General features: G+C 46.2%; 1 protein-coding gene across 4 annotated transcripts in view; it reads right to left on the bottom strand.

Moving 5' to 3' along the window:
* The window catches only part of FBH1 (F-box DNA helicase 1), a 33,664-nt gene extending 5,734 nt beyond the window's left edge, over positions 1-27,930 (bottom strand). Inside the window, exons 1-19 of one of the 4 annotated variants that reach the window (XM_080390663.1) lie at positions 27,837-27,855; positions 26,869-27,034; positions 25,194-25,355; positions 22,540-23,069; positions 21,042-21,172; positions 17,991-18,126; positions 17,565-17,755; positions 14,818-14,913; positions 13,086-13,180; positions 10,334-10,502; positions 9,256-9,484; positions 8,334-8,421; positions 7,576-7,662; positions 6,341-6,477; positions 4,629-4,728; positions 4,337-4,458; positions 2,376-2,451; positions 1,053-1,250; positions 312-434 (exon numbers count right to left, since the gene is read on the bottom strand). In XM_080390663.1, coding sequence (XP_080246789.1) covers positions 312-434; positions 1,053-1,250; positions 2,376-2,451; positions 4,337-4,458; positions 4,629-4,728; positions 6,341-6,477; positions 7,576-7,662; positions 8,334-8,421; positions 9,256-9,484; positions 10,334-10,502; positions 13,086-13,180; positions 14,818-14,913; positions 17,565-17,755; positions 17,991-18,126; positions 21,042-21,172; positions 22,540-23,069; positions 25,194-25,355; positions 26,869-26,878 — 2,680 coding nt within the window. In that variant the 5' untranslated portion in view covers positions 26,879-27,034; positions 27,837-27,855. Of the gene's footprint in view, positions 1-311; positions 435-1,052; positions 1,251-2,375; positions 2,452-4,336; positions 4,459-4,628; positions 4,729-6,340; positions 6,478-7,575; positions 7,663-8,333; positions 8,422-9,255; positions 9,485-10,333; positions 10,503-13,085; positions 13,181-14,817; positions 14,914-17,564; positions 17,756-17,990; positions 18,127-21,041; positions 21,173-22,539; positions 23,070-25,193; positions 25,356-25,991; positions 26,845-26,868; positions 27,168-27,836 lie in introns of those variants that run through there. The other 3 variants (XM_080390666.1, XM_080390665.1, XM_080390664.1) reach the window with 3 other exon arrangements.
* Between the last annotated feature and the right edge of the window lie 10 nt (positions 27,931-27,940).

Below are 27,940 nucleotides of genomic sequence, written 5' to 3'. Positions count from 1 at the left end.
TCTGCAGGCTCCTCTCTGCTCACTGGGAAGCAACCAGCTCTTCCAAGGCATGAACTGTGCCACCTAAGGAAAGCAGTGTCTTTCCCAGGTGTGGAGCTGGTCTTTGTTGCTAGATGGCTACAAGCTTGACTGCAGGAATATTCCCCTGCCCCTGTTTCACTGTGAAGGAAACTACAAGATTGATAATCACTAGGGCAGCCGGGGGCGCTTGAAATGCCGAGAAGCATGGGCTTGCAGGATAAGCGCAGGCAGCACACTTTCCTTTCCCCCCTTCAGATCAGGATGGGCACCGCGCACAGCTGTTCTCTTACCGATAATGAAGTTAGCTCTCTGGTAATTGCCACCAAGACACGGTACTTTCACAAAGTCATCTGCAATCAGCACCGTATCGAACTCCAGGCCTTTGGCTTGATGGACAGTACCTATTATGTAGTCTGTAACCACCGCACGTGGGGAACAAGAAGGAAAAAAGATGGGTCATCAGAGCAATAACGGTATTTTTAATTTCATGAGGCACTGAGTCAAATGAAAGTATTTCATTCTGCATTCATTTCACTTCTCTCCAAATATAAATCAGAAGTAAAGCAGGAGTCTAGACTGCTGAAGACAACTTCCTCGCCAAGGAAAATGCCTGGTTGTCAACAGCCTGAGCCTCAGCCCCAACTCCCAAACAGGAATGTGCTTTATTTTTTACTTGACTGCTTTGTCCCCTCCTCAAATTTTAGTCAGCAAGTTGCAAAGCAACTCCAACAGAAATCCCAAAAAGCAGAATAAAGTCCTAGGGCTTTCCAAATGTAGGAAATACCACGTCCAAAGGTTTATTTTCCTCAGCAAAGTCACATGAAGCAATCCTTTGGTGGCAGATTCATTGCACTGAACTCCACCTGGAGTCCCAAATGTATCCCAGAAGCTGCTGTTCAACTTCCTTTCTCCTAAAAACCCGATCTGATCCAAACGCAGCCGTTTTGCAGAACAAGGTGGATTCAGCACTGAAGATAGATTGAGAAAAGACCTGAATTTGCTCCTCTAACAAAGACACAGCTTGGCTTTACCTGCCATGGCTTCTTGTGACACGTGGCTGCTCTCAATCTTCTGTACCAGTTCAGGGATCCGCTCTTTGTATTTCTCCACTATTGCAATCTTCACTTCCAGGTCTTTGTCATCGGTGTGCTGTGCATATTTCTTTAAACTGACGAGGCCCCGAGTTTCTTCCCATTTTTTGATAAAGGAGTCATTTATAACAAGGTTTGCTGAAAAGGAGGTAGCACATGACGTGAGTTTATTTGACAGATGCATATAAAGAACTTTTACATTCTAATCAAGTTTCAAAGTAAGTACTAGGGAAGGCAAGTGTGGGACAGTGGATGGACTGCCACTGTGGTATGAATGGGTTTGGGATATACTCCTTGCTCTGTGACGGGTGGTTTTTACTCAGTATTTTCTCTTTACTGATGCAAAACACCATCAAAGCTCAACATGCTCATTGGAGCAGGTAGTCTCACAAAACAGCATCACTTTGAGCTACAGCGCTAGCGTACTATAAAGGGTACGGAAGTTTAAGGAGCTCAGGAGAGAGCAGCTGGCAAACATTCACTGAGCTCTCTCATTTCTAAAGCATGTGTCCTAGAAAGTCTGCACAACCTTGTCCCCAGAGATATTTGGAAACTGAAGGGAAAAGACTCTGAGCAGTCTGAAAAGACTTTAATGTGAATTCAGCACACTGGAGCAGGGGCTCAGGGCAGACAGCCCCAGGGCCCTTCCAACATGCATTATTCTTCTTACACAGATGGCAAGGAGTTTTCCTGGTAGCTCACGTTCCAAAGAACCAGTAACAACACCCATGTAATCAATCAGTTGTGGCAGTTCAGTATATGCTTTGTTTGTCTCTGTGCCCCATATCTAACAATACTTGCCTACTGCTGCCGAGAGATTTTAAATGAATTATTTATTTCCTACGTGATATCCATATAGGAAGTGACAGCATTCAACACAGCAGGTTTAAAAAAAAATAAGCAAAGTAGGAAAAGCCTAAGACAAATGAAAAATGACATCAAATCAGAAAACATAGGAAAAAGTCCTAATCTATGAGTTTCCTGGGCTCTTGCACTCAAGACAAGGCATCGCAGAGGAAAGCTGGGGAGGGCTGCATGACACAGACCCCCCAGTTTTGGTGGTTCTGGTTTTAACGTCAGCCACTCAAGCAGCCAAAATAGCACAGCCCATTAAGAAGTCCATTTGCAACAGATAACTTAATGAGGAAATAGAAAATAAACCACCAAGAAGCGTGTCACTTTCCATCACCACAGCAAAACCTAAAAAACCCGCACTGCTGCAGGGAGAATCACACACACAGAGAAGTGTAACGACATACTCACATTTCTTCCGTTCATCTGCAGGTTGACTGAGCTTCCAAATATCACAAATTCTGCTCAGGCCAAAACGGACAAGCCCCTAAAATAAACATCAATTTAGCTTAATATACAGGAGTAAAGGTGCTGTCTAGGGTTCCTACACAACCTAGCAGGGCCCAGTGGTTATTGGTATTAAGAGGAAGGGAATCAGGGAAATGTGTTGAAGATGAAGAGCTGTTTTCCTGAAATCCCTGGAGCTGTAGCATAATCAAAGATGGCTGAAAAGGCAATGATCCAGCTTGCTCTCGCTCTGCAGATGGACAGATGGACAGCAAGAAGAGAAGAGGATACTGTCCGACTGGCACTGTAACACAGCTACAGCAGAATTTGATATTCAAAGCCTTTTCAATGAAAAAAATTATTTCTATAATGTTTTCTCTTCTGCTAACAGAAAAAAAAAGTTCAGTCCTTGGTCATTTTAGCTTTTAATAGCTGCATACTGCTTTTTCAAAACCAACTTTAAAAGCCTGTTATGCCAAAAATGTTGCTGGCCTATTGACTCCAAGCTGTTTCACAGGACAGCAAGCTCCAGGTACAACTGCATCCTCTTTCCTGAAGCGATGGGCCACCACAACAAAGATAAATTTGCTAAACTGACTGTAAATGTTTCCATTTCAATGTAAACGAAACCAAAATGCTTTGCTTTGGCCATTTTTACTTTCAGAAAGTATTTTTCCCCCCTTGTTTTCAAATTCAGTTTTTTTTGTTCCATCAAAAGAAGCATCACTCTGAATTTAGACTTATTCCAAACTGCAAAAGCAGAGGAGGTTTTCAGTACTGGGCAGTCAGTTCAAACGCTCATTGCATATGCAGCTTTCTGGTGGGAAAAAAAAAAAAAAAAAAAAAAAAAAAGATTAAAAACTTAAAAGATCAGCCTAAAATTCAAAAGAGCAGGCTCATCCTCAAACCTGTTCAGCTCTAGGACATCTGTTCATTGTGCCTGAGCTTCTACATTTCCGGGTGCAGAACAAGATCTCACATTAAATCCTTGGTATCGATGATTCAGAGTTTGAAAACCAATGATTCCTCTGAGGCTTCTGAAATGTGGAGTCTTATTAAAACCTTCCTGCAATTCAAGCATGTGAATTTCTGCAGATGTGCGTGTGCACACACACACACACACTCTTCCAGATACATGGGTGCTTTTTGCAAATAAAAATTCAGTGCAAACTGAAACTGTTTGAGCAACAGAACTGTTGCTCCCTCAAGGAGTTAATGTTCATCATTGCTGAAAATCCCCATTTCCCTCACCAAAAAGGCTGCTGCACTAACTTTTCCTGGCTTTCCTGGGTGTATTGAGACAGGGACCAGAACATCATAGGACTGAAATTAGTAATAAGCACAGCACAGCCCTGTGTGGCATCTACAAGCCCAAAGGTCACCTTCAGCTCCAACCATTGTCTCCATCTCTCAAGGGAGCTTAAAAAATGTGTATTCTCTCTAGGCGCAGCCAACTGCCTTTCATTGCTTTGTATACTCAGCCTGCAATTACAGCTGATTTTTATTTCCCTAAAGCAGGAACACTGTGTTATTGCCAGCAGCCAAAGGCAGTCAGCAGCACTCCATCTAATGCAAATACTCACAGCAACTTGTTACAGCCATATATCACTCTTCCTCTGCCCCAGCCCTATCCAGCAGACTGGAGCTGATGCTGTGCCACCTGAGCCTGATGAAAAAAGGGCCAGACGAACCTAAAAAAGGAGCCTAGCCTGCACAGATTTGAGAACAGCTGCTCCAAATAACTCTTCTCCAGCCACAACAGATTGCTGCTTTCTCCTTGAATATTAGTTTTAAACCTGGGTGCTGCAGACAGCAGATTAGCCACACCTATTTCAAGCCCCAAGTAGGTGTCGCTGCTACAAGTGCTGACAGGCTTGCAGATTTGTAGTTGGGACATGAAAGACGCATTGGCAATTTCCCCTTACCCCAATGATGTGTATTTTAATCGGTCTCTCTTTTCCAGTAAGTTTCACAGCATCCTCAAACACGTTAAAATTGCTTCGTGATAAGACTGTTATCTTCCCTTCCATGCTGCCCCTCACATCACCTGCATGAAGAAATTCTCCGTTAGCCAGGACAGTTAAAAAGCAGGTATCTAAACACAAAGATCTTCATAAATCAGGATTAGTCCTGAGACACTCTGTTATGCAGTAGCCCTGCAACTTCCAGTCACTGAAGAGAGCTGACTGAGCCAACAGATGCACCGACACAACTTACCCTTTTGGTTTCCACCCACTAATGTCTTATTCCTGATCTTCTTGCAGACATCCAGAATGGTTGCTCCAACGTAAGCTATTTCAGGACCAAATCTGAAACTCTATGTGGAAAAATAAAGGAAATAGCAGGAAAAGAAAATGAACTTGTTACAACCTACAGAAGTATTACTATATATAGAACTATACAATTCCCACCAACCTTCTAGACACCCTTTCTCTTAGAAAAGGCACCCAAATCCCCCCGAACTATTCCTGGAAATCCTGAGGCAATAGGAACTGTGCTGTGAGATGGGACTACCATAAAGGGCAAAACGTGGTTTCCAGCCTCTCCACCTCAAGAGCTGCCACTGCCAACACTTTTCCCCAGTAAGTTACTGTGACATGGCACATCTGTCCTGCAGCAGGGCAGATGCTAGAGGTGGGGGAAAAGAAGCCAATCTCTCACTTGGCTGGGCTGCTGGAGCGGTGAGGGGCTGTAGCAGCAGAGCAGGGCTGAGGGTTGCTCTGTATGGTTTCCTAACCTGTAGGTCTGGGGCCAAAGTGCTGCGAAGTCAAAGCCCTAATAAAATTTCACTAACACCACAACTAAAACACACCAGTTAAGGCTGAGCACACTTCCACCAGTGAAGAGAAATGGAAAATCTTGTTACCCATAAAAATCTCCACAAGCGAGGTGATACAAGGCTGGTCCCAAGGCTTGTCACAAGATGTTGTCACTGTAAATAAAGCCTGTCCCTGTTCTCATGTGCCTGTCCCTGGCTCCTGCCCCTTGGCAAGGCTGGCATGGTGCAAGGGGAAAAGGCAGTTCAGGTGGATGAGTTTGGTGGCCATTCTGGCTCAGGAGCTGGATGGATTGCAGCTTGTATTGCTGGTTTAAACTGATTCATTCTGCAAGGATTCCCAAGGGGTAGTTCCTCCCTTGTATTAGCTGTGAGAATTGTTGTACTCATGTGGCTAATCAGGCCAAAAAACTAATCAGGATGAGCTTTCAGCTGGCACAGTAGCAAGTTAGGTAATCCAGCCTGGAGACACAAGCATCACTTGAGCTGAAAGAAGGCAGGAGCTCTCTTCCAGGGAAAATTCAGGGCAAAGCTGAAGCTGTTCAAGAAAATTATGCCCTTGGCAGACAAACAGGGCAGGAGATATCATGGACAAAGGGATGATGGTGGGACAGAGGTGGCAATGCTGGAGTTTGTGCAGAGCCCGAAAAAAAGATCATGTGTACAGCCAGCAAATACATCCTCCTTAATCAATGTGGGTTTATTTAAAAGAGGTCACTGCCAGAACAAAATTCATGTCCTTGCTCTGAACTCCTTCATCTCTCTGCATGGGACCCACTGTCATAACTGACTGGCAATATAAGCAAGGAGGATATCTGCTACTGCCTACTCAGCCAGAGCTGAGAACTAACCCAGCAAAGAGGGGATCACCTTGAAATAAGCCATATACTAAGGTCTCTACCCCCATACCCATTTTTCAAGCCACATAACTTTCCTAGTGATGGGATCACTCTGCTAAAAGGCACAAAGGAGCTCTGCAGTGCAGAGTGTGAACAGCAAAGCGCACAACTAATCCAGGCAATGCAAACCCTCCACGGCAACCAACTCAACATATCTGGCTGTTAGATGCCTTCTGAAAAAGGATGTGAAACATACATTTTCCACTGCATTAGGTATCTATCCAGGGAAGGACAGAAGAAGACCCTCAACTTACCTGAGTGAGATAGTAGACATGGCTGTGAGGCACTCTGTAGAGGGTATTGACAGCACCTCGGAAGCTATAGATCTGCTGGTGAGGGTCTCCTACGAGGATTATGCCACATGTCTGCGACAGCACAATATCCACGATGGCTGCAGGAAAACATCAGAGCATTAAGGGGAAGCCTGCTCATAAACAAGAGTGAACTGTACAATGTCTCTTGCCTGATGGCTTGCAGCACTTAAGAAGGGGTCAACACAGCTGTGGGAGACAACAGGCTGGGGAGAGGCAAAGGGAAGCATGCAGCTGACTGTGAGCTCTACAAACATCCTTCCATGATGGTATTTTTTCCTGGACTGGAGCTCCACAGCATCTTATTCCCATGCTTGTGAGCCCAGCACAAATCCACTACCCATTCCCAGCAATCTGGACATGCTGCATGCCTGCACAGTGACTTAATGCACACCTCAGCAAGCCCTTTGGTCCACTTTGATCAAGCCTGTCCAAGGCTTGGTGATGCTGGTAGAGCAAGTGCTTGCATTGCGTGCAGCTGCAAAAGCACAGCCAAGCCTCACGTGACCACGTCTTGAGGCAGTACAAGTGGGAGATGGTCTGATGAAGCCATTGAGCAGATTTAACATTTTCTGAAAAGACCAGGCCTTCTTCTGCCCCCCTTCTTTTGCTACTCAGCACACAGTTCAGTCCACTTAGATCCCTTTGCAGAACCAATTCAACCTGTTTTGCCACAGAGAGCTATTCTCCATATCCCTGGCAAAGAAAGTCAGCAGCTTTCTGCTGTGTGACTCAGGAATCTCTGGGGTGGTGCAAGGAACAGGTAAGACCTGCACCCCATGCCAGGGTGGGATGGAGCAGCTCTGCTGTTCTGACAGCTGAAGCATTTAATGTCTCACTACTCTTGTAATAAACCATGTCCTTGGCTATGCTGGTGTTATGTTTTTCTCTGTTAGCAGCAAAGCAATAGCAAAATAGTCTGGATGGCACATCCAGATGCCCAAAGCAACTGAAAGCAACCCCTCAAGCTGATGCACGTGTACTCTTGTAGCCTGCTTACAAGCTGCCTTACTGAATTTGCAAGGATCTGGGACCAAGCAAAGGGTCAGTTCTAACGTTACAGCTGAGGGGCAAATTTTTTTTTAATTGTGCCACTTCTCACACACCCCTGAGCACACAAACATCCTCTCTGTAAAGTGCTTAGGAAGGTTGCAGCTCTGCCTCACGTATGCACTCACCTGGAGTGCAGTCCTGTGCTTCATCAACAAAAATGGCATCATATCCTGAGAGCTGAGGCTTGCTGAGCTGCCAAAGTTTCAAATAACCTGAAAGAACAAAACATGTGAGAGGGTAATTTTCTCACAATAAAACACCATGATCTTTAAAACAAGTCCCTTAAAAACCCCCAAAATGTTTCTGGCCCTACTTCTTGCTTGGAATGTATGACATTTGGAGGGGCTGCAAAAATCGCCACTGCTCCCAGATGTTGCTCTGTCTCTCTTGGTTTTATGAAGGATGAAAAAACCAAAAGTGACCCAAACCAACCTGACTGCACTGGAGGAAGGCAGCTGTGCTGATGACTCCAAAACCCTTAATGCACAAAAAAAATGACAAGGAAAAAGGTTTTCCCTAGCTACCCTTGGGACTATCTGCACACATGCTAAGAAGCAAGAGGAAAGGACATGCTGGCAGGAAGGAAGAATCACTCACTGTTAGCACTCATTCTGCCCACTGTCTCACCCACTATTTCAACAATTTTGTTGCCAATCACACATCTGAAGAGTTCCACCATTTTCCATGGCCAAACCGTAAAAATGAACAAACTTCCACCCTTTGGGTCTGTTGTGAGCTCCCTGGTGAGCTAGTGGCAGGAGAACAGGAATTTTATACTTTTTGATGCTCATTCCTGGTGCACAGCCAGAAGTAAGAAGTATGAATCCATGTAGTTTTCTACTACAGCTCTCTGTCTGAAGGGATTTGAAATCTGTACTCTTACCATCACAAGTCATCTTGTATTTCTTCTCTACATCTCCATCCAGCTTCTTCATATTGTGCCATATCTCTTTCGCCTCTTTCACATTAATCTAGAAAGAGAAAACCAAAGGGTCTGGATAGATTGCTTTGAGCAGAAAAATAGTCACGGCACAGCAGATCTTTCTCCTCCTACCTCTCTTCTGCATCACCACTAGTTAACTTCTCCTCAACAGTCTTTTCCAAATGCAGTCCCCTGAAAACATTTCTTTGGCTTGGCTATCAGGACAGCATAATACAATACCCCCGAACATTTGCATATTAACACAGACTTTGTGTTTATTTTGGCTTCTCTGGACAGCTTGCAAGGTTCCTGAAGATATTTAATATTCTGAGGCTGTCAATTCATTCCCTGCTAGAAATAATGATCGCAAATTGGATTTCTGCTGGCTGGACTGGATCTGATCAGATGTGATCAAGGTGGAGCAGAAAGGCTAATCTTCTCCACAACTCCAGCCCACAATGTTTGCAGTGCCAGTGCTACTCTTTTAAGTTTTGCTAAGATGCCTGTACTCTAAATGAGAATTTTTGGGTTTGGCTCTGCGTTTCAAAATGACTACGAAAACGTTTATTGTCTTTACATGTAACATCACAACGCCGTTCAGGCACTGATATAAATACATGCAACCTCTCCTCTCTTTTCCTTGCAGGGAAGAAACACTTGCATTGAGCAGAGACAGTGATAATCTCCTCTCTAGAAATCAGCTGTGCAAACAGGGAGAACAAACAGGCCCCAGTTCCTCTGGATTTGTCACCACAGGAAAAAATATTTTTACAGTCGTTTCTTACAGCTGAAGCACAAATACCTCTGAACTATGAAAGATAAGGAATAACTACAGCCCCTTTAAACCTTGCAGCGCAAGTCTTGCTTTACCTTAGATACTCACTTCCTTTTCTACTTGACTGACAAGTTTTCTCTCACCATGAGTATTTCTGAACCACACAGGAGTGTGCTCTTCACAGATCTCTTCATCTGAAGAAGCAAAAAAGTTTTCAAGGGTCTGCAAGACTGTTTTCCCTCTTATGAACAGAGATTGTTCCTTGTGGTTCTGGATAAGGGAACTGATGTAGTAAACTGACATCTTGGAGAAGTTCAGCTTGCCTTTTTCTCTGTAGCTGTGCCACAGATGACAAAAAATAAGAGACATGTTGAAACACACATGAAAAGCCTACTGGAAAAGCAAGCTCATTTTCACTTCTGTTGCACACTAACACTTGCAGAAGCTGTTTTATACACCTACTTTGACCTAGTAATGGAATATATTTAAAATCTGCATATATTTGTCCTGGTGGAAGCACAAACTTCTTCATTTTATAGATTTTATAGGTGAAAACTTGAGCCAGAGAGATATTCCCAGCATTCACCCCTGCAATTACAGATTGTTTTCAGAGCCAGGTGAGAAGATTCCTCTCTTCTTCCAGCTCGTGGCTCATTTTCCCTTCTTTCTGCATTTTAGATGTACCAACATAATTGGCCAGAAACTGTATCATTAGAACAACTCAGGTTAAGAAACCCCCTCCTCTGGCTAAAGAAAAGCAGCATGTAGAGTGGTTGTACCACTGAAGTGTAAATGGGAAAAAGCCATTTTCATTGGCTTTCTATCTCACTGTGAAGTGCTCCTGGGCTACAAACATGGGCAGGATGAACAGCCCCCAGAACAGCAATGGGACTTATGTCAGCACAGCCTAGGCCAGAGCAGGGCAAGGAATCTGTTTCTCCAGGCTCACGCAGATGCTAAAATCACTGACCCATTCAATCTGAAAGAATTCAGAAACCATAACTCACAGTCTGGCTTGAAGCAGGTGAAAGGAATAATATCCCCCGTTATTTTTGCTTCCTCACATCCTGGAGGCTTACTTCAAAACCATCCTGGAGGCTTACTTCAAAACTAGACTTTCCTTTTCTGCCATTTCTTTTCCCTGCTCCACTAGCCTTCAACAAAGGAATCTAAAATCCCCACTCACTGTTTGCCGACACTTCCATATGCTAATGAATGGAAAGTCTTGCATGTAACGTTTCTGGGAAAGACACTCCTTCCCCTCTCTGCAACAGCTTTGTTAAATGTCACGTAAAGGAAATTCAGATCAGCAAACTTCTCCGCATACTTAACCAAGGTTGAGGTCTTTCCTGTACCTGAAGAACAGAAGAAAGTGAAGAATAAAGCATCCAGAGTCAGGAATGAATGAATCCACACACCTCTCATCAGCTTTACCTTCTCCTCCCTGTACAGCAGGACTATTTGAAGCTAATGGGAATTTATTCACTGACTCAACTGAAATCAGAAGCTGTGGAGCAAAGCAGCTTTGAAAAATTACAGTCTGCAGCTTAAAAGCTTTTTTTAAAAAAATAATTTTACCACCCAATATTCTAGAAGTCTGAGCATACATGAAGGTACTGGTTCTTTTGAAAGACAGCTTGGTAAATGAAATGTGAAAATTACTCTTTTTAATGATTCATGGGCTCGTCTTCTTATAGGATCTCCCGCTAATGATGCTCTCCTTTACTCCAGTTTGCTGCCAGACAGCACTGTCCACACCTTACGGAAAATGCTTCACTTGTGGGATACCATCCAAAACAAAGACTTGAGACAAGAAGAGCTCTGCACATTTCCTTCTTTACCCCTTTTCATATCCTCAGCGATGACACAGTGTCAGCAAACTTTGCCACCTTGTTGTTCACACTCCTTCCAGATGACTTGTGAATATTGGACAAAGCAGGTCCCAGCACAGACCTCTCCAGGACTCCAGCAGTTACTGCTCTCTGTGCAGAAAACTGACCACCTGCTCCCACTTTTGCCTCCTAGCTTTTAACCAACTATTCATTCATGAAGACCATGAGGATCTTTTACTATTTTGCCTGGTGTGGTGGTATGACCCTGGCTGGATATCAGGTGCCCACCAAAACTGCTCTATCACTCCCCTCCCCAGCTGGGCAGGGGAGAGGAAATATAATTAAAAGCTTGTTGGTTGAGATAAGGACAGGGAGATCACTCAGCAATTACCATCATGGGCAAAACAGAATCAGGGAAATTTTTAATTTATTGCCAATCAAATCAGTATAGGCTAACGAGAAACAGAAGCTAAATCTTAAAACACTTTCCCCCCACTCCTCTCTTCTTCCCAGGCTCAACTTCACGCCCAGTTTCCTCTGCCTCCTCCTCCTGAAGGGCACAGGAGGATGGGGAATGAGAGTTGTGGTCAGCCCATCACACATTGTCTCTGCTGCTCCTTCCTCCTCACACTCTTCCCCTGCTCCAGCGTGAGGTCCCTCCCACGGGAGACAGGCCTCCATGAACTTCTCCAGCGTGAGTCCCTCCCACAGGGTACAGTCCTTAAGGCTGCTCCAGCCTGGCCCCCCACGGGCCAGCAACCCTGCTCCAGCCGGGGCTCCTCTCTCCATGGGACCACAGGTCCTGCCAGGAGCCTGCTCCAGCATGGGCTGCCCACAGGGTCACAGCCTCCTTTGGGCATCCCCCTGCCCCAGCACGGGGTCCCCCATGGGCTCCAGGTGGGGATCTGCTCCTCCATGGACCTCCAAGGGCTGAGGGCACAGCCTGCCTCACCATGGGCTTCACCATGGGCTGCCGGGGAATCTCTGCTCTGGTGCCCGGAGCCCCTCCTGCGCTGACCGGGGGGCTGCAGGGATGTTGCTCTCACATAGTATCACTTCTCTCTCCACTGCTGTTGTTCTGCCCCCAGGGGTTTTTCCCCTTCTTAATCCCAGAGGCACTCCCACCATTGCTGATGGGCTTTGCCTTGGCCAGCTCTATCAGACATGGGGGAGGCTTCTAGCAGCTTCTCACAGAAGCCACCCCTGTAGCCCCCTGGCTACCAAAACCCTGCCACACAAACCAAATACACTTGGTACAGATATTGGGCTCACTGGTAGATTGCTCCCACATCTCCCTGTAACTCCACTGTCATAGCAGCTTTCAGCAAAAAACCACACTCAGCTACTGGTTTGGCCACTTCACCCTTAACATGCTCCTTTACACCTCCTGCATGATGCAGTCCAGATCATAAAATGAATGGTACACAGGAAACAAACATAAGAAAAACAGAAATAAGAAACCACTGTTAGTGGCTTCTGTACTGTGGTGCTTAGCTGTACATGTCCTTTTGCAAGTCTGTTCTGGCAGAGAGCATGCCTTAGCTCTGAGCCTCCAGTATGGTGTCTTTAAAGGAAACTCTCTGCAGGTGGATGGAGATTATTTACTTTTCCTTTTTAAATAGGCTCCTTGAATTTGATGCAATTCCCCTTTTCAAAACGGTGCACAAGTGCAGAATATTTCTTGGCTTGTGTTGCTCCTACAGGGATGCTAAACCTAAACAAGTAAAAGCGACTCTGTCTAGTGGCCTGTGGACAATAATACTGTTGAAACAGGCTCAGCACATGGCTAAGTAACACACGGCGAGTTGCTTCTCCTCTCCTGGGTTCCCTGACAAGGTGCTCTGGGCAGTCATTGACAGCAATCAAACACTTGGTTTCAGCATCCTGTCTGAATATGACATTTACCTAGCTTGCATGGCAGTAACCAGCACCATGCTTCCCATTCCTATTTCTCTGCAAAAGCCTGCTCTGATTTTTTTTTATTGATTAAAAGTAAAGCTAACACCCTTGACATCCACACAGTTCCTCGGACAGAAGAAGCAGGGAGGGAAGGGGTGAAATTAGAGGTTATGCATTCATTCCTACAACATAATTTTAGCCTTTTACCTGCAAATGCCATAATTTTCACTCTTTGACCACACTCAATTTTGTGATTCAAAATCTTCTGCTGTTCATGAGTCAGCTTTACTTCAGGCCAGGTACTAAAAACAGAAAATCCAAAAATTAAGAAAATAAATCCCCTGACATAAAACAAACAAAGCAGCTAACAACAGAAGGAAACCAATGAATGACTGATCCCACCCAACAAGCAGGAAGGTGAAACTACAGCAACTTGGTTATTGTGCAAATGAGAAAAGCAGGGAATAAGAAAAGACCAGAGACAGAGGAATAAAAAGCAAACCTTGGGGAAGGTTAAATAGGAAATATCTTCCCAAGGGCCCTAAGCCATGCCTTAAAAATTAATTTGACACCCTGGCTCCTTAGGCTTATTGAAAACAAACAGCACCTTGGGTTTGGGGTGCTCTGTTGCTTTTGAGAGCACGTTATGTTAAATTGCTCTCCAATTTCTCAGCATGTAGGACAGACCAATTATCCCTGCCTTACAGGGGAGCTGAGAGCTTTGATTAAGAAAGGCATTCAGCACTTCTGGCTGGAACGCAATTGTTTTATTCATAAAGGTCTGAAACCTGTAATCAGCCAACAGTGTTAATCGCCTCTTCACACAGGGTCCTCCCCGGTACCACGCACAAGGGCGGAAAGCCTTGTTTAAGTATCCTTGACATTTCACAGCTGGCAGTTAGACGGCTGCCCCCAGGATGCATCTTTTACTGAACAAGCAAAACTGGCTTAGAAAAAGACTTCAAATGGAGGGGTAGAATGAAAGGGCTGGCTGAAACCCAGCATCTGTTTACCTATTTTTTTTTTTTTGTTATGACCTCTCTCACTGTTGTGCCTTGGATCATCAGTGATTTTATTGGATTTATCTTTGCTAGACCTCTGTGATGGATGAATGCACTACTATTCCCCTTCTGTAAGTAAGGACAAGGAAATTAAATGACTCAATCCAGGGTAACTGCAGCAGAAGCGGAACAAAGCCTGGACTTCCACAGGCCAGGAAAGCATTTCACTCCTTACTGTCCTTTTCTAGGCAGCAAGCTACCAACCAATGCCAATTTATAACAGCTATACATATGTGTAACAGTGAGTATGTAACAGTTATCCAAGAGGATCTAGAAAACAGGAGCCAAATCAATATCCTGCTGCTGGTATCTTGTTTCCTCCCATGCACAAAAAGCAGCGCTTATAAATGAATGGCCCACGTTATCTGCGCTACAGTAACGTCACCAGCAAGCCAAACCCCATTTTGGCTGACTGCATGTTTCTAGAGGAAGACATTGTTAAAATTAAAGCAGGCACTCTTCCCTGCTTCCAGAGCTACTTATCCATGGGGAGAGTGATGATTTGGGAGGGTATTTTGGGGTGATTTGGGCTCTGTGAAATTTCAGTGGCCGTCACACTGGAGCACAGAGAACTGTGTTGCACCGATACACAGGCCCATCAGTGAATAATGACTTCTAAATTCAGTTAGTGCTTGGTAATTCAGTATTTACAGATGTAAGGCCTGATTCTGGTTTTCCTCTACGAATTCAGGGAGAAGATGGCAAGGGGCAGAATAAGGTTTTGTACTAATCCTTATGAATCTGAGAGTCTTGTCAACCAGCCCCTGCCATGAAACATTTGCTCCCCCTCCAAGGTTCAGCACTCCACCAGGGCTTTGTGTACTTAGGTACATTGCTTGGATCACCTACAACAGCATCACTCAGCACATAAGTCTTGCCTGCAGCGTGAAGCAAATGTTTCCTCTTCTACTTTCTGCATAGTTACAGAAGGATTTTCCATCAGATACAAGCAGGAGAAAACATTGTAATGGATCCTGGCAGAAAGAACAAAAGAGAAACTATCATTGAGAAATCATCGATAACAAATTAAACGTCTGCAGCCACCTAAAAGACCGCTCGTATCTTGAATTCTTCCAGCAGAATGACGCACAAAGTCGCAAGTGCTCAGGGAGCTGCAGGAGACAGTGTTAATTATTTTAAAGTGCAGTTAGTTCTACCTTGAAAAGTGACTGCAAAGGCACCATGGGGACAGCTCTGCCTGTGGCCTCTCCCTCGGTCCTGCTGGGTTTGTTTCAGGTTTGCTATGCAAACATCGGATCAGAGTCCACAGGATCTCTCCTGAACCACAGTTGGCAACAGAGTCTGGGGAGTCTGAGAGAACTGGTTGCCAGTTTAGGCCTCTGAAGTGAACTGGTTTCATCAATTTCTTTATAATGATTCTAGACAAGCGCGTTAGCTCTGACAGTACTTCATGGTGTGCTGTTAATGCAAAGAGAGGAGCACAGCAACTCTGTGGTTTTAATTATGCTGGCAATAAGTAGTGTAAAATTAATCTCCATTATACATCAGGGTTGACACCGTTGTGGTTTTACCTTTTAGTGCAGCTTTGTTCCTGTGACCTAACAGCTGCCACCCCAAGCCACACTCCAGGACAGACTTCAGAGAGTCACAGAACAGTTGGGGTTGGAAGGGGCCTCTGGAGATCACCTAGTCCAGCCCCTGCTAAAGCAGGTTCTCTCTCCCAGAGCAGGCTCACAGAGTTGTGTCCAGGCAGGTTTTGAATGTCCCCAGAGAAGGAGACCCCACAGCCTCTCTGGGCAGCCTGGTCCCCTGCTCTGTCACCCCCACAGTAAAGAAGTTCTCCCTCATATTCAGCTGGAACTCCTGTGCTGCAGTTTGTGCCCGCTGCCCCTTGTCCTGTCAGCACACCTGAAAAGAGCCTGGCCCCGTCCTCTTGGCACTCGTCCTTAAGATGTTTGTAGACACTGATAAGATCCCCTCTCAGTCTTCTCTTCTTCAGGCTAAACAGGCCCAGCTCCCTCAGCCTTTCCTCAGAAGGGAGATGCTGCAGTTCCTTCATCATCCCCACAGCCTCTGCTGGCCCCTCTCCAGCAGCGCCCTGTCTCTCTGGAACTGGGCAGCCCAGCACTGGTCACAGCACTCCAGATGTGGCCTCACCAGAGCAGAGCAGAGCAGGAGGATCCCCTTCCTCCACCTGGCCCCACTCCTCCTCATGCCCCCCAGGATCCCACTGGCCCCGTGGCCCCACGGGCACACTGCTGGCCCACGGGCAGCTTGCTGCCCACCAGGACTCCCAGGCCCTTCTCCGCAGAGCTGCCTCCCAGCAGGTCAGCCCCAGCCTGTGCTGGTGCACGGGGCTGTCCCTGCCCAGGGGCAGGACCCTACACATGCCTTTGCTGAACTCCATGAGGTCCCTCTCCGCCATCTCTCCAGCCTGCCCAGGCCTGGCTGAATGGCAGCACAGCCTTTGGTGCATCAGCTGCTCCTCCCAGTTTGGTATCACCAGCAAACTCGCTGAGGGTGCCTCTGTCCCTTCATCCAGGTCACTGATGAGCAAGTTGAACAGAACTGGACCCAGCACTGACACCCGGGGAACACCACTCACATTCACGTGTCACATTAGGTGACCTGCATGCTAAAACTCACCAGTTGCTCTAGGAGCTGCAAATAAGTATCAGACAGTTCCTTGAGGACATGTTTCCTCCTTATGCCCTAAATTCCAAACCTTGTGGGGTTTGAAGAGATAATGACAGAACAGATGTGGTCATTCCTATTTCTTCTAGTCTAGATTGTTCCAGGACATGGAGATGGGATGCGTGTGCTTTGTCCATGAGCTCTCATTGCTAGCAAGTGACACCTTCTGTCTGCCACATCTTCAGCAGGCACCTACTCAAGGTGATGACCTTAGCCAGCACTTATCAATCACAAACAGGCCAAACAAGCATCCTGATTTCCCTGGTTAGTAGCCTGAGCATGTGGCCCATGGCTGAGTAAGCAGAGGATGAACCCTTCTCCTGTGTCTAACACAGGCTGGACTATACCTCACAGAGGGTAGCTTACAGAACTATCTTCTTTCTAGCTACAGATTCATTTTCCAGTGTAGTTCATTTCCAGTCTTCTCAGAAGAAAAATTTACATGTGTCCTTAATCCTTATCCTCACTGCAATTCTGAAGCAACCTGTGGACTCTTATCTGCATTACTGGGCACCTCTTGAATAAAAGGCACATGCAGTGGGAGCCCACAGGACTTGAAGTATCACTTAAGAGGACTGAAGTAACTAACAGGTCTCAGGAAGGTAATAACCACATTACCTTGTTGCAGCTGATGTGTACCTATTTCTAATCAGAAAGTTTCTATAGTTGCTTTAAAACCTGATTTTCTTTCTGAAAAAAAAATATTTTTTTTGAACACTATCTCCTGAAAAACAAGTGGACTATGAAACAGGTGAGGAACTAACAGAAATCTAAAGGCAACATTCCTGAATGTTCCTGCAAAAACCTAGGGATGGGCACGCTGTTCCTGACAAACTGCACATACTGAGGAACTGGAGAGCCCTAACCAACAGCAACATAATTGCTCATAAGCATATATTCACTGTATATATTACGTATCACCATGGCTAGAAAGAGGCAGGCAGGCAGGAAGCATCTCCATATTCCTTACCTATTAGTGATTGGAACGTTCTTGTTTCTCATTGCATACAGTAGTGTTGCTATGCAGTAAAGTGTCTCTGTCACATCCACAACAGAGACGGTAGAGCTGGGTCTCTGCAGACACACCATCAGCTTTTGGATGTCGCTGACGCCATCGGAGAAAAGCACCATGACTGTAATTATGGCCCATATGTTCTCAGGCTGGTATAGGTAACAAGAAAGAGTGAGAAAAACGCTTTGAGCCTTTAGGAGCAGGGAAACCCTGCTTCAACACTGAGAAACCACTTATGCCATGATGAATAGTTAAATCCTCTTCAGTCACCCTGAATAACACCCCAAGTGGAAAACCTTTAGACGCAGGAGGGTAGATATGACCTCAAAGCATCAGCAGTTGTTAAACCTGCCAAATAAACCAGTTAGTAACTGTTAAACCTACCCCTGTCCTGCTCTGTAAATGCGGCAGTTTGTTGACAACACAGACTTCAGCCTTTGAGAAGAGGTGATGACTCTTCAAACACTGCAGAACTGCACCAGTATCTACTTTCCGTCCGGAGCGTATGGCAGACACACACCTGCACAGAACGGGAACAGCAGCATTCGCAAAGAAGCCTTGTCAAGTAAGTTTACTCTCCAAGTATAGAATGCCTTCTCTAAAGTACCATCAGTCAGGCCGCAGCAAGTTTAACTATGCCTGGCTCTTTGGCCCTCAGATTTGATGGGATGCATTCAGTGCTGAGGCTGCAAGTTGCTGAACTTAAATTTCCAACCCATTCTTTTGCTGAAAGCCATTTAGACAAATAATTCCCCATTCTGTTACACAGATGTGCTTAAATACTTTGCTGCATCAAGCCCTTAGTCTGCAAGTTTCCTTCTGGCTGTCTCAAAGTCTCCTTCCAGAAGACGGATCCACCTTGCTCTCAACACAATTTGACTCTTCTATTTGCACCATCTAACGGCCACATAAAACGGCCCTCAAGACTACAGAGATCTGAACAGAGCACTTGCTTTTATTGGGGACCTAGGCTTGGGCTTGCTGCTGAGCTGTGACTGATAAGTCAGTGTGCGTCCAGAAAAGCAGGCTTTCAGGAAAGGAAAAGAAGAAAACACACTGGAGGTGCGAGGAACCAGGAACAAGAGCTCAAATCTCACTCTCCAGGAGATACTTTATTTTAGCTAAATCCAGGAGATGCTGAGCCTTTCTTCAGACCCTGGCTGATCAGGAGATGGAAAAGCAGTGCTGACATGACAGATCCTGAAATGTAAAGGGATGCTGAAAGGGGTGCCTAAATTGAGTCTCACTCTTTCCAGCTGTCCTGGTTTCAGCCAGGATAAAGTTAATTTTCTTCTTAGTAGCTGGTGCAGTGCTGTGTTTTGGATTTGGTGTGAGAACAATGTTGATGACACATTGATGGTTTTTAGTTGTTGCTAGATGATGTTTATACTAAGTCAAGGACTTTTCAGTTTCTCAGGCCCTGCCATCAAGAAGGCTGGAAAGGCACAAGAAATTGGAAGGGGACACAGCCAGGACAGCTGACCTAAACTGGCCAAAGAGGTATTCCATATCATGGGATGTCATGCTTGGTATATAAACTGGGGGGAGTTGGCCAGGGCTTGCCAATTGCTGCTCAGGGACTGGCTGGGCATCGGTCAACGAGTGGTGAGCAGTTGTATTGTGCATCACTTGTTTTCTTTTTTCCCTTCCCTTTGGATTTCATTCCTCTCCCCTTCTCTTTCCCCTTTTCATTATAATTGTTATAATTATTATTATTGATTTTATTTTACTTTATTTCAATTATTAAATTGTTCTTATCTCAACCCTCAAGTTTTACATTCCTTGCTGATTCTCCTCCCTATCTCTCTGGCAGGGGGGAGTGAGTAGGTGGCTGTGTGATAGTTACTGGCTGGGGTTAAACCACAACACCAGCACAGTCACCCTGCAGGAAGCAACCACACAGCATCCTCCAAACCTGTTGTTGGGAGCCAAAAGGCAGCAAGTGACAGGACAGCTCAGCCATTTTTTATTTTGTCATCTAAAGCTCATCTTGGAGCTTCTGGCAGCTTCTCTCAATTGCTGTACCCAACCCGGCTGTGCTCTGATATACGGGTGCATCTCCGAAACCTTCCTTTGAGCCTCCAAATTCAGCAGTTGCTTGCCAACACCCTCTTGCTCAGGCTCTCCTCACCTCTTTCCTCCTTCAGTGCAACAACCATCTCCCTTCCCTTCAAGAGGACACACCATCCAAGTCAAAAAGGCCACTGCCAAGACTGTTCTTCTGCCTCCTCTTCCCAGTCCATGTTCAGCTCCTCCATCTCCTCAGACATTAGTACAAGGCTATCCCTGTCCCCGGCTTTGGAGCCTCTCCCTCACTTATCCATCACTTCTCACTTGCTGTCAAAATCACGGAAACTGCAGAAGTGACTTTGTAAGCCATCTGCTCAAAGCAGGGATGACTTCAAGTTGGGTTGTTTGTGCAGGTGAGGTCTAAGCCTCTCCAAGGATGGAGATTCTTCCCCACCTCTCTAGGCCAGTGTTTGGCCATTCTCCTAATATTCAACTGGATTTTCTATGCTGGAACTTGTGCCCATTGCCTTTTGTCCTGTCACTGTGCACCTCTAATAAGAGTTTGGCATTGTGCTCTCTACAGCCTCTCATTAGGCGGGGAAAGACAGCAATCAGATCCCCTTTCCAGCTCCTCTTCTCCAGATTTCAACCTCTACTTGTACATCACCTCAAATACTGTGTTCAGTTTTGGGCCCCTCCACTACAAGACACTGAGGTGCTGAAGGTGTCCAGAGACGGGCAACAGGGCTGGGGAAGGGGCTGGGGCACAAGGCTGATGGGGAACGGCTGGGGGAACTGGGGGGGAGGGGGCGTCAGCGTGGAGAAGAGGAGGCTTGTGGGGACTTTCTCACTCTCTGCAACTACCTTAAAGGAGGATGTAGCAAGGTGGAGGTCGGTCTCTTCTCCCATACAGAAACTAACAAGAGGAAACTTACTCAAGTTGCACCAGGGGAGGTTTAGATGGGTTATTAGGAAAAACTGCTTCACCAAAAGGGTTGTGAAGCACTGGAACAAGCTGCCCAGGGAGGCAGCAGAGTCACCATCCCTGAGGTTATTTAAAGAATGTGTAGATGTGGCACTTAGGGACATGATTTAGCGGCGGACTTGGCAGTGCTGGGTTAATGGTTGGACTCAATGATCTTAAAGGTCTTTTCCAGCCTAATGATTCTGTGATGAGCACATGATCGTGTGCTCCAAACAGAACAAGGAAGAGGAAAGGGAAAGTTTTTTACCTATTTCTAGAACCCTAGTAGTGATTTCTGTTGTTAAAATAATTTCTCCCTCATCTTCCTGTGAGCCTCCCACCTCTTTGGAAGACAAATCCATTTGTCTCCTAGCAATTCACAGGATAAAATGGAAGAAGACCCAAAGCAAGGAAGGTCTGAGGGTCTACAGGTACAAACTCAAGTGCTGAAGCGGACTCACCTGATCAGCCCCAACACACATTCTTCCTGCTCATTTGTTATGGTGAAATCCTGCAAGATCTGTTCAACTCTGTGCAGGGCTGTGTCCTCCTTCATTAGGTATCGATGGTATAGCTTTTTCCAAGGAATGAACTAGAACGAGAAGCACATACCACCATCTTCCATCTCACAGCACTGGAAAATAGGTCTCTTCTGGCAACAAGCTAATCAACATGACTTCCAAAGACAACCTGGAGTTGAAAAAGTCCCTGTAGCTTGATGGAAACAGGTAATTAGTATAAGATGGAGAAGGAAAAAGGAAACAGACGAAAGAGAGAAAGACTTGTTCCTCACAGCCTGCAAACATGTCTATAAAAGGCTGTTTTTTCTAGAATGATGGGAATAGGGTGATGCTGGTTCGGTTTCAAATGTCAAACCATTAAAGGAATGGGGATATTTTAAGCACTACTGCACAGATCTGCTCTGAGCAGGGTCTGAGTGCTTAAAATCCCTGTGTCCATGAAGCCCTACCTTCCTGCAGCCTGCTGTTTGGATGTCTTTGGTAAAACCAGGATGCTGCCTTTTAGGCTAAGTCATGGAGCGAGGGGCAGGTTTGGGAGAGGGCTTGAGCACACTGAACATCCAATGCATGCATTTTCTACGCATCTCTCTAGATTTTCAGGCTCAAAGCATGCACGCTGTGCTGATAAAGCATAGTGCAGAACATTTGCACCGTGACCAGCCTTACTTGTCCAAATTTATCGGAAGGGCATGAACAAGAACTTGGACCCCCAAAAAAATCTGGGCTGTGATCAGTCCCCTACCACTCTAAGTCAGGCCAAAACAGCTTCTTTGTACAAGCTGAGAGTTTCCAATGTAAATGGTGAGCGAGTCTAGTGGTGCCAGCTGTCTCCAAGCCACCTTGAGTTGAAATACAGAGATCCTTGTTGCAGCCAGAATGACTGCCAGTGGGTTCACGACTGTTAGTACTGTGAGGGCGTTGACTGTAGGTGAACCAAGCTCCACAAAACGGGGGTTAAAGGCCTTTCCTCTAAATCCATTTGACTACAAGAGATGCCACACACACACACATACAGGCTGGGGGACAGTGACGTACACTGGCCACAAGAGGACACTGCCCAGTCTGCCAGCCAGAATTTCCTGCATGATTCCCGTCAGAAAAAAAGGCTGCAAGGAAAACTGTGAAGGGGAATTTGGTGGAGTCTTATAGGATGCTCTCTTTCCATGTATGGGAAGAATGCATCAAGGGAAGTTACCCCAATATTGATCTTCTGATACAAGCTGGTGTCTGAAGATGCCACTGTGGCCCAGAAGACCAAAAAATAACAAAAGACCTAAGAAAGGATGTGGGTATTAGGGAACAATAAAGGGATTAAAAGGAACAAAGAGACAGACACAGCATGGATGCTCCTACAGCAACGCATGTAGCCACCAGATGAAGACAGAACGGAGCAGTAGGAGAAGAGACAGGCTCAAATCAATATCACAGCAGTCCTTACCAATGGATCACTGACTATCTCCCTCCAGCAGCGACACACCAGGCTCAGGTTCTGATACAGATCAGTCACTGGTAGGAAAGCAAAGATGTTCCTAAGGACTTCAACAGGCAGCTTGCTAATGCTTCCCTGAGGCACTTCCCAGTTCCGAGTCCCCAGGAGTCCATAGTGTGCATCAGGGACTGGTTCAATTTCCATATCATCAAGCTCCTGCTTGATCTGGCTGTGAACCACCATTGGCTTCTTAGGATCACCCCACAAATCATGTACTGGCTTGTGAATGCCTGCAGCTGCAGTGGACAGAGGCCGTTTTCTGGAGTTTTCCTTGGGAGCTGGTACAAGGTCCTCATCCTCCATAAAAGCACAGGAATCACCACTGATCTCCATCACAGTGGAGACACTGCTGAAGGAATCATCAGGTTCGGTGACAATGGGATCCAGGAGCTCTTCTTTGATTCTACTCTTCACCCCACCAGAACCTACTTGTGTCTGAGACTTCCTGAAGTAATCAGTGATGTTTGGCTGACCTTGGCCTGCAGAAACAAGAGGAGCACAAATGAAGTCAACAGAAACAAGCGCAAAGTGCACGGCTCCTAAGCTAACAAGGAGGCCAGAGGTTGTGTCAGGTGGTAGTTACTTCCACCAGGGTTCCTCACAGATGTATGAGTGATGAACTGTCCTGCTTCATATTGCTTCTCTGGTAACCTATGGAAGTCAACAGAACAACATTCAATCCGGGCACTGCCAAGGTACACTGACATCTCCACTAGCTTCTAGAAAAAGATTTGGTCTGCATGACAATCTGGGCATTCAATCTGGCACTGTCAAGGTACACTGACACCTCCACTAGCTTCTAGAAAAATATTCAGTCTGCATGACAATCTCTCAGATCAACAATTCTTATCTACCATAAGGATCCATGTTAAACAGAAACATGGTTGCATGATAAATTTCCTGGGAGATATTTCCATAGCCAAAGAAAGAGAAATAGGAAGGAAACAAAATGCAAGACTTGAGTTATGGTGGTGTGTTTCAGACTGAGGTTGAGCTCTCAGTAGTTATTTATTGTCTTTAACCCAGAAAACCAGAAGCACGCTAAGATTTTATAAAAACTTCAGGGTTTAACTACTGCTCTGTACCATGAGAAGGTCACAGCACCAAGCCTCTAGCAGGCTGCTCCTATCACAGTATAAGAAAGATCAATGCGTTTAAGAGGATAAACAGACATTTCTTGCCAGATACTTTCTGGCTGCAATGTCAGAAACCACTAGAGATGATAAAGGAAACCGAAACTTGGCAAGGGACTGCTCTCGGCAGCCTCTCCTTTCTCTGACAGCCACTCAGTCCATGTAGCACACAGAATAAAGTTATCAGCACTGGTAGTATTCATTCTGTCCTGTCCTAGTCTGCCAAATATCCTGATGTTTAGCTAAGAAGCAACCTGAGAAGAAAAAAAAATCACAAGCAACTATTGCTGATTTTAATGCATTTTATTTCTGGATGCTTGAGAAGGCATAGCTTAAAGAGGTCTGATTTGCAAGACATTTGTTGCTTAAAAAGAACAGCTTCCCTGCTAACTTTTAAGTCCAATACCCTAAAACCTGCAGCACCTAAGATTACTAAATTTTTTTTTAAGTGAGATAATCGAAGATATTGCTGGTATGAAAATGGAAAAGAAAAGCATGTCTACAACCACAGAGTCTAGGACTCTGGTGTATTGTCCTGGCTCACCAGCAGATGTTCTCTGTGACATGAGTCAGCTTACACCAAGCTATAGAGATTCCCAAGCCTCCAGGGAAAACCTGAAATGCAGCTCAGTCTCAGCTTCCACAGTGACCAAAGTACTCAGGAACTCATGAATAATTCAAGATTTTTTTGCTTTGCTTTCTGCCTGTGTCCTCACCCACATGTGTGTGTAGCATCTCTTGTTGCTACATAAGTTTTGAGGCTGGGTCTTTAACCCGGCATCATGAACTATTTGAAAACAGCTCTTTTACCTTCAGTTTGAGCCCTGAGCCCTGCTGAGGGCAGATTAGCTCAAAGTCTTACCAATCCTCAAAAGCCCTGTGAGGCTTTGCCACTTTTGAGACCCGCATCGACAAACTGTGTATCACAATGTTTCCCACTCCCAGCAAAGTCGAAGATCATTAATATCTGTTAAGTGCTCAACAACACTTTTGCACTTCTATGTAACTAGACAGCTCATTATTAATTAATAATTATCCTAAAGAGCATCCAGTACCAGGAGTCACATCATTAATACTGTCTAATTGCAGAGGCTGTAGCATTCCCCAGAGAGCGCTGCTTTTCTGCCCAGGTAGTCTCTGACAGCTCAGTGACAGAGATACGGAAGCACTTTGGTGTGAGGAGAGACTAAACACACACATGAAGGCAAACTTGCTCCCCCATAGAGGGAAGCAGTCAACAGATCTCTTTTTCTTGCCACTTGGCTTTGTGGAGGCAGAGATTAAGCCCAGTTTTGCCATGCACCACTCAAAACTGTCCACTGTCTTCCATCTGCACTCACCTCACCTGGCATTACTCCTTATCAGTACAAGTTCAACAATGGATTACACAACACCCTTTTACTCCACACCATATTAGCATTTTTCTCCCCCAAATCCCTCAGCCTTCAAAGTTATTCATAACCAGTGTACCTCCTCGATGTCTCCTTGTGTGGTGGGTGGGATAGAGGCCCCGGTTTACATCTCCTCTTCTTTGACTCAATGGCTGTGTCAGGGAGGATGAACCTTCCGCGCTCTGTGCGAGAGCTTCGCAGTCAGCAGCAGTAAAGTGCATTTTTTTGAATCGCTTCACTGCTTTGGCAACATGCAAAGAAAGACCCCAAACCCAAAGCGTTAGCAAACAGCAATAAACAATCCATGCCTTTAACAGAGGCATACAGTTTATTTTCAGAAATTTTATCGACAGTCCCAGTGTTTCAGCAGGATTTTCTTTGAATAAATCATAGCAGATGCTCATATAACGCTCTGGTGAGGCACTAAGGAGGGCAATGCATCATGTCAGGGCAACACATCTGCTGTCACTGCAACAGCAACTTCACCCCAGGTCCCCACTCCTGTGTGGTACAAAGCTTCAGAACAAAAGGGACTACATAAACCCAGAATTCTAGCAAGTTTTGTGATTTCTCTATAATACTGTAACACGGACAAAACAGATACAAGCATCTGTGTAAATGCAAAGTATCATTAGGAGGAGGCTGAGGAAGCCTGCAGAGGAAGCCTGCACAACCCTCTGCAAAAGATAACAGTGATTTGCTGGGGGAAGGTCAGAGCCAACATTCAAACACACAGATCTGAGCCTCTTGCAAACAGATCCAAGCTGGGATCCTCCATTAAGGAGGAAACAACCCACTCACAGTACAGCTTTTCCCCATGAGGATGGTTAAGAATCAGCAGAAAACTATCTGGAGAGTTATTTTAAGAAAACCTTACTTAAAATCTGCATGAGGTCCCCTTTTCTGTACACAGCACAGCCAGCAGAAAACGTACAAACAATGCAACTTGCCTCCACCAAGAAATGCTCACGAGAAACCCGAACCCAGGGCACAGGATTGGCTTCCTTCCGATAGAATTATCAGCAAAACAATGCTCATGCGGTTTCACTTTTACTTTATTACTGCACTGTGCTGCAGATGTTAGATTCCTTTAACACGTTTATGGCAGCCATGAAAGCAGTCAACTGATTTCATACAGCAGGAGCCAGGGGTCAGTTTGTTTCATTATGCTGCTTCCTCCTTTTCAGCCATGTCAGTTCGATAGAGCAGTGTTAAAAGCACCCGCTGAGCTCCCTGGGGAGGCTGTTTTCTAATATCCCATGTTCCTCAAAACACAGCAAATGAGGCAAGCACAATTAAAAAAAAAAAACCAATGCAAGACAGTCCTGTGGCACTTAGGGACATGGTCTACTGGTGGGTTTGGCAGTGCTGGGTTAATGGTTGGACTCGATCTTAAAGGTGTTTTCCAACCCCAATGATTCTACGATTCTGTTCTATAATTCTACCTAAAAATAGTATTTCTCACTTTTCTCACTTGAAATTGAATATTTTTTTTTGATCAAACAGCACAAATCATTGAGGTGCTCCAATTCTCTTAAGCACATGGTCTCAGCAAATGTCAGAGCCGAGGTACCAGCTCCGTACCCATTCCTGAAGCTATCGGACACAGAAAGGTCTCATGCGAGATTGGATATAGGACTGGGGGCAAAAACTCTGCTCTCCAGCCCCAGGACAGCAAAACCCCCTTGTGCCAGGACCGTGGCTGAGGGTTCAAGTCCAGAAACCCAACACAAGAAGAGCTGCTTAGGATTCACCTGCATGCATCTTTTTTCCCTTTTCCCAAGATTTTCCATTGATGACAGCAGAGGCACAAGTGCTGAGCAAACTCTGTGTTGCAGGGCCCTGACACCTTTTATGGCTTCAACCATGTAAGGCACGTAATGGAGAGCAGAGCTCATCAGCCATGAGAAGTCACCCCAGCTGCGAAGTGAAAGGATCAGCCATGAGCAGCAGCCACAGAGGATGGGGGAAGCTCCAGGAGGACGTTTTCTATGTTTCTATTTGGGAAGAGCTGGGAGCTGCTCCCTGTCCCCACCCCCGGCACATTGCATCCAAACCGTTTCCCCACGCAGATGCACCGATCTTGTGCCCCCCAGCATGATGCCCACGCAGGGAGCCCCCAGCAGCCCAGCCCCCCCCCCCCCGGGCTACCCCACACTGGCCCAGAACAGCCCCCCCATTGCCAGCCCCTGCCCCATGCCTGTTGCCTCCATAGCCAAAGTCCCCCCCTCCTCCGTGCCCCCCATTGCCAAGGGCCGCCCCTGTTGCCAAGCCCCCTTCAATGCCAAGAAGCCCCCCCATTACCAAGGCGCCCCTCATTGCCAAGCCCCCCCCCCAGTGCCGTTTCCCCCCACCAACACCAAGAACACCCACCATTGCCAAGGTCCCCCTGTTGCCAAGCCCCCCCCATGCCAAGGAGCCCCCCCACAATCAAGGGTCTGCTCATAATCAAGCCCCCCCCCCAATGCCAAGCCCCCCTATTACCAAGGGCCCCCTCCACTACCAAGCTTCCTCCATGCCAAGGAGCCCCCCATTACCACACCCCCGTTACCAAGGGTCCCCTCATTGCGAAGACCCCTCCTTCCCCCCATTGCCGAGGATCCCCTCATTACGAAGGCCCCCTCAATGCCAAGGGTCCCCCCTGCTCGCCCTCCCCCCCGTTCTCAAGGGACCCCCGCTGCTGTGCCGTACCCCCGCAGCCACGGGCCGCCCCGCTGCTTACCCCGCTCCCCCCGCGCTCCAACCCGCCTCCGCGCTCCCCGCGCGATTTCGCCGGCCCCGCCCCACAGGCCAATCAGAGAACGCGCCGAGACCGATGTGCCCAAT

This window comes from Falco punctatus (assembly GCF_963210335.1).
Source record: "Falco punctatus genome assembly, chromosome: 6".
NCBI classification, from domain to species: domain Eukaryota; kingdom Metazoa; phylum Chordata; class Aves; order Falconiformes; family Falconidae; genus Falco; species Falco punctatus.
Note: the sequence above shows the minus strand (reverse complement) of the source record. Positions and strands in the feature narration are given on the sequence as shown.